General features: G+C 39.7%; 1 protein-coding gene across 1 annotated transcript; it reads left to right on the forward strand.

The window, feature by feature from the left end:
* The first annotated feature begins 284 nt into the window (after positions 1–284).
* Positions 285–3,988, forward strand: LOC135595368 (putative disease resistance protein RGA4). The gene is made up of 2 exons (XM_065086200.1): positions 285–3,627; positions 3,717–3,988. Exon 1 carries the CDS (start codon positions 380–382, stop codon positions 3,608–3,610), a length of 3,231 nt encoding a protein of 1,076 aa, XP_064942272.1. The 5' UTR covers positions 285–379; the 3' UTR covers positions 3,611–3,627; positions 3,717–3,988.
* The last annotated feature ends 3,017 nt before the right edge of the window (positions 3,989–7,005 follow it).

Raw genomic sequence — 7,005 nt, forward strand, 5'->3', positions numbered from 1 at the left:
ATCAAACATACCTTGTATAAATTATATATACTTAAATTATTTATATTAATTTAAGGATTGAAAAGATGAGATGGAAATGGTAAGATCGAACCAAAGAATTTGATAATAAGATTTTGATAGAATAAATAAATCTTAATTTATCAATGATTCTTCTATACTAGAATTCCTAAGAATTAATTAAATAAGACTCGAAAAATACTTGACAATCATAACAAAATTTCTTTCTCGACAATGACTGCGAGCAAGCATTTCCAACTTAAGTTATTCTTTTGATGAAAATTCTATCATCATATGTAAGTGTGCTCGAGGAACCACCACTTGGGGCATCGAGTCTTCTTCCCGAGAGTGCCGAGGCCTTTTCCCTGTTCGTCCTGGAGAGATGGCAATGATTCTGGATACTTTCGTTTCGAGATACGTCGACGATGTGGCAACTTTCGTAGAGGGAGAGATATGCAAAGTGCTGGGCGTGAAGAAGAAGATCAAGGCGTTGCAGGAGACGCTGGAGACGATCAAATGTTTCCTCCAGCATGCCGAGCAGAAGAGCCGCAGCGGGGATCCCGGCATGGAGCTCTGGGTGAGGAAGCTGAAGGAAGTCATGTACGACGCCGACGACGTCATGGATCTGTGCGTGATGGAAGGGGGAAAGCTCTTGGAGGTTCGGGCGTCGACATCAGCCTCAGGGGCGGTAAGCCTTCCTTTAAGCTTCCTCTCTTCCTGCTTTCGGTGTACCAAATACCGCCATAAGATCGCAGGCCAAATCGAAGAAATCAATGATAGGCTGAAACGAATAGCGGCAGATAGCTCCATCCTTCGAAATCTACAGCCCCCAAGCCAACAATCCCACCCTAAAAAACTACCTCCACCACGTGAGACGTCTCCCTTGGAAGTTGAGGAGGACATTGTGGGGGAACAAATCGAAGAAGCTGCCGACGATCTAATCAATCGCATGTTGGAGAACACCGAACAAAAGTGTCGTGTTTTTGGGATTGTTGGAATGGGTGGAATCGGGAAAACTACTCTAGCAAGTAAAATATATAATGATGAAAGGATCAAAGCAAACATTCCTATCCGAAAGTGGTTGTATATCTCAAATGATTATTCGGAGATCAAGTTACTCAGAGAGTTAATTCGGTGTGCAGGAGGTGAAACCAAAGCAGAATCTTTTGAGGGAGAAAGCAGAGCAGAATTGGAGCCCAAACTTGCCTCGCTCCTTACTAAAAATTTATTTCTCGTGTTGGACGACGTGTGGAGTCCAAATGTATGGACTGATTTCCTGAGGAAACCACTAAGTCAAGGAGCAGGTAGCAGCACGATCTTAGTTACCACTCGAAACGAAACAGTGTTAAGAGGTATGAAAGCCAGCTATATGCACCAAGCTGAGAAAATGGATGATAACAGCGGGTGGATGTTGCTTGGGAAGACTGTATTCGCAGCTGGGGAGGAGGATGACATGCGTAGGTTGGAGGCAGTAGGTAGGAAAATTGTTAGAAAATGTGATGGACTACCTCTTGCTATCAAAGCTATTGCAGGGGTTCTAATTTCCAAGGACAGAAGCACAGCGGAGTGGGAACAAGTCCTCGAGAATGACGCATGGAGTACGAATCGGCAGATTGACGAAGAAGTTCCAAGAGCTTTGCACTTGAGCTATGAGGATCTACCATCTCATTTGAAACAATGCTTTCTTTATTGCTCGTTCTTCATGTGCGAGTTTTTTCATTACAATGATATTATTCGGTTTTGGGTAGCAGAAGGCCTTATTGTAGAAGCAGGAGGTAGGCTGATGGAAGATGTAGCCGAGGAGTACTATTGGGAACTAGTTTCGAGGAATCTTCTACAACTGGATCCATCGTTTGTAAACAGGAATGTGTTTTGTATGCATGACCATTTACGGGCGCTCGCTACACACTTGATGAAAGAAGAAGGACTTTCGATTACAGTTGGTCAGAGATTAAATATAAAAGCCAACGCTAAGATTCGTCGGTTGTTGATATCTAACATGGGAATAAAACTAGTACTGTCGGATCACATCATAGAAGAGAAATGTTTGAGAACTTTAGTGGTCAGAGACTCCCTCTCAACTACTACAATTGAGGATAACGTACTCGAAGGGTTACCAAATTTACGGGTATTGGATCTTTGCGATACATCAATCGAAAGAATTCCAAATTGCATCAGAGATCTATTGCACCTAAGATACCTAGATCTTGATAGAACAAAGATTCATGAGATATCGGAATCTATAGGGTGCCTTGTAAACCTTCAAACCTTGAATATCTCAGGATGTAAATATTTATACAAGCTTCCCATGACCATCACTAGGCTACACAATCTAAGGAGTCTCGTTATTGAAGACACTCCTTTGACTCATGTACCGAAGGGAATCGGGAAATTGATAAATATTAACAACCTCAATGGATTTGTGGTCGGTCATGACAATCCGACGAACGAGGTGGACGAGGTCGGGTGTGGATTAGAGGAGCTACAACATCTTTCCAAGCTAAGATATCTGAGCATATACAGGCTAGAGAGGGCAGTGACGGCAGCTTCGGCACTAGCGGAGAAACATTCTCTTAGGGAACTAATTTTAAGTTGGATGCCACCAGAAGATGGGGAAGATGGAGATGCCACTGATAGTGGTGAGGATAGAAGAGCAACAACATGGAGAAAGGAGGAGCAAATCCAGATGAGAGCCGAGAAGATATGCAATGAACTCTCTCCTCCTTCAAGCCTACGAACTCTTTTCATCGAACAATTCCCGGGTCGACAATTCCCAAACTGGATGATGTCGTCCTCCCTGGGCGAATCACTCCCTAACCTGGTCCAATTGGAGCTTTTGGTGTTCCCATCATGCACAGAGTTCCCTCCTCTGGGCATGCTGCCCTTGCTGAAAATTCTTCGGATCAAAGGAGCCAAAGCGGTCATGACCGTTGGGCCTGAGTTTCTCGGCCGCAGTTTCCCAGGAACTTGTGCATTTCCCAAACTTGAGTATTTGGTGATCAACGACATGCCCAACTGGGAAGAATGGTCACTATGCGGGGTGGAGGAAGGTGGTCACAGAACACACCTGAAGCTGTTTCCCAATCTAAATGAATGTTTTCTCGTAGACTGTCCCAAACTGAGAGCTCTTCCAGAAGGCCTATCCCACGCTACCAACTTGAAGGAATTGTGCATTCGGAGAGCTCACAACTTGAGACAAGTCACAAAGCTCCGCTTAAGTTACAAGCTGCTCGTCAGAGACAATAAGATGTTGAGCAGAATATCCAACGTTGCCATGAAGTATCTGAAGGTGATGGATTGCCCCAGTCTAGAGTACGTGGATAATCTCGACAAGCTGCAGCACGTGGTCCTGATATGTCCGGAACATATGGATCAGCTTCCTCAGTGGTTATCCCGCTTAATTGATCAACAGCGCCCTAATTCTGCACAATGGAGCTTCCGCAAACTTGAAGTGTACTGCAACATAGTGCTGCTAAGGAGCTGTCTCGAGGGCAACGAGCATTGGAACATCATCCAACAGATTCCAAATGTCCGAATTCAAACTAATTCCGAAGAATACATGCGATACATCAAGGATCCATATAAGTATGACACAAATGTACCTCCAGAATAAGGGCATTGGTCTTCCTTGTAAGTCATTTTTCTTGGTTCTATCCAATAACTTAGCTATATATGTGTGTGTATATATTCTCTTAATTCTTGTGTTGATTTCTTTGCAGGGTCAATGAAAGGTCTCTGCGCCAGTTTATGCTTCCTTTATATAATATTTTGCGAATAAAGGTATTTGATGCCAGGATTTAATTGTTTCATCTTTTTATTATTTATTTATGATAAGTTTTGATTAACATATGAATCACGGTATTTATTGAACTGTGGGTTGCTTGTATCAGATTATCTTTAAATTTTTCTGAGTGTGCGGTTGAAACATGATGGATCGGTTATTGATTAAATTATATAATTAATATATTAAGATCACTGTATGTTTATATTATTTTCTATGTTATTTGGATTGAAATATTGAGAATTCTTACGGAGTTGTTAAATCTATTGTGTATCCTATGGGTTGATGTATCATGAATTAGATTATGTGATAATTATGAAATCTACTTTATTTTGATTCTGCTCTTGCATTCAAAATCTACATAATTATAACTTTATATTATTCGTGACTTTTCGCTGGATTGGAAGCGTTACACACACCACATCATCTAACAGGTCAATAATGAATTCAGAAGCCACTCTCTTTGGTCATTGTGGTGTTGGGTTGCAGCAATCCTCAACTTCGTTCTCGTACCGACAGATGATCACCTTCTTTCTCGGTACATGGCATGGAATGCATTCCATGACCTCGTTCGAATACATATATATATATATATATATATATTCGTTCATTCGAAACCAGAAATTAATATGATTTGGCTGCTCTTAGTTATCCTTTGGAACACTTGTAAGCCTTTTATAGTGGTGAAAGTAAATATGTAAAGAATAAAATATAAATATAAATCAGATTTTTATAGTGGTTCGATCATCGTTACCTACATCCACTCCTGATTCCTCTTCACTTGAGGCCATTAGCTTCCATTACTGATCTTCTTTCAAGCGTGAAGATCAACTACCCTTTTACACCTCTCTTCTCCTTTTCAAAGGTTTAGGAGATAACCTTTTACAAGCACTCACTCCTCCCAAAACCGAATTCTAAACTTTAGAATTAGAGGAGGAGATTTCTCTAAGTGAATGCTACAGCGTTTTCCCACTTTTAAGTTCTCTGTACTTGTATTTGTTAACCAGGGATGAGAGGGATATTTATAGGCTCCAAATGGATTCAAATTTGGAGCCAAAACTAGTCTTTTCTCGGGTCTTCTGGGTACTGGCGGTACCATTGCCAGTGCTAGGTGGTATTATTGCCGACAGCACTAATACTATGCAATACCACCGCCTGACACCCTATCACTGGGCGATAACATTGCTTAGTCTGGAGGTACCACCACTTGACACAGTCTCGAATACTGTGTCATCGACGATTCCACCTGTTGGGTCATTGTTTGGGCCTTTTACATGGCCCAACACAACCCAAACTTGACCCAATTGGCCCCTAATTGACTTGGCCTAATTCTAACTCAATCACACATAAAACCTACTTCGATCTACACAATTATTACAAAGCTAAACCAAATGTTATCTGACATGTCATTGGTTCATCGACGCCTTATCCGATTCTTCGGCGCATCATCATCTCTTACGACCATTGCCCAATCGACCAGTTGACCTCCGTAACTCCGATTTTCTTGATGTAATTTTCGCTCTTCTTGGCCCAATGCCCGAACCCAGGGTCCGAAGCCTTTTGCTGATACATCGACCGATCCTCCGGCTCAACATCCAATCTTCTAACATGTTCTATTCCGACCCAATATGATTCTTTTTGCTTTAATTGTCTCTTCCTGATCGAAGCTTCCAACGTCACTCAAAATGCAGATCAGATTATAAACACTATCATTTGGTTTTCGAGATTCAACATCCTTAAAGGGAGAGCTTGGGGTTATTGAATAGGTGTCAATAGTACCATTGGGTTTGGGCCTAGTTGGACCCATCCACTTATAGGAGGGTGGGCAGTTGGCCTCTCTAGATAAAGGGATTATTTGGATTGAAATATTATGAATTCTTTTAAAGTTCTTAAATCTATTGAATGTTGTATGCGCTGATTTATTATGAATTAGATTATATAACAATTATGGAATTTATTTATTCTAGCTTTGATCACTTATTCTTATAAGAAATGACATTATACTATTCCTAAATTTCTATCGGATTGGAAGCCTTACACACATTACCTCCTTTATCATTGTTAAGACTCTAGCTAGGAGAGTCCTAATAGAGAGGGGAATTCATGTAAAACCTACCTAACCTGACCCCTATTAAAGAGACGAAGAGGCCGACTAGGGTTAGGAGGTTGTTTCTTAAAGAAGAATTAGGAGTTGCAAAGGAATATGAGTCTTGAGTAGGAGTCATATTAGGAGTTAGTTAGAAGTAGTAGTCTTGAGTAGAAGTCCTATTAGGAGTTAGGGTTTAGAAGCTCTATAAATAGCCATGTATTCATCCTTTTTTGTTGAGCAATATATGAATCTTTTCTGCGGCATTTGAGTAGCAACTTAGAGGGAGGAACTCCTATAGAGTTCCAAGGAGGCCGATCCCCTAAAAAGATCAACCCTAAGGTTAGAATCTGCAATGGTTCTAACAATCGTCTACCGGGCCAATAATGAATTCAAAAGCCACTCTCTTTGGTTATTGTGGTGTTGGGTTACAACAACCCTTAACTTCGTTCTCGAGATGAATTTGTTAGATTATGTGACCCTTTATAATTAGATAAGATATATAATAAAATCAATTAGATTTTGATGATCAATAATGATTAATAGAAAATAAGTTCATATTATATTAGATTGCTTTTAATGGGAGGAATTCTCTTAATAATTTATCATAGATTCTCTGCTTTCGCTTATAAATAGATAGGACTACTATGGACTTAATGATGTATGTCATAGAGGACGCATTTGAGAGATTATAGTTTCTCTCTAAATGAATCATCAATCTAAGTGATTTTATGAAAGGATATAAATTATTATTGAAAGTCATAATGCCAAATTCAAATTGAAACTTAACTTAAATACCATATATGTTAGGGACGGAGGAGCAAGGAAATAAAAACATAATACTATGATGTAGTTAAAGAGAATACTTTCAATCAAAAAAATTAAAGTAGTATTAAATAAGAGATAAGATTAAGAATATTTACAAGATATTCCTAAATGCATATTACCTTACTTCATGAACTATGATCCTTTTTATAAGACATAGTAATAATTACCTTACTCCCATTATGTCACCAATGATCAAATTAGGCATAGGAACTATGCTCGTAACTTTTAAATCATGGGCCAATTAGGTAGAACATGACTATAATTACTTAAAATATAATAACTATCTATGAATCAATTCTTACCAGTAACATAT

Source organism: Musa acuminata, chromosome BXJ1-10 (assembly GCF_036884655.1).
Source record: "Musa acuminata AAA Group cultivar baxijiao chromosome BXJ1-10, Cavendish_Baxijiao_AAA, whole genome shotgun sequence".
Taxonomy (NCBI): Eukaryota; Viridiplantae; Streptophyta; class Magnoliopsida; order Zingiberales; family Musaceae; genus Musa; species Musa acuminata.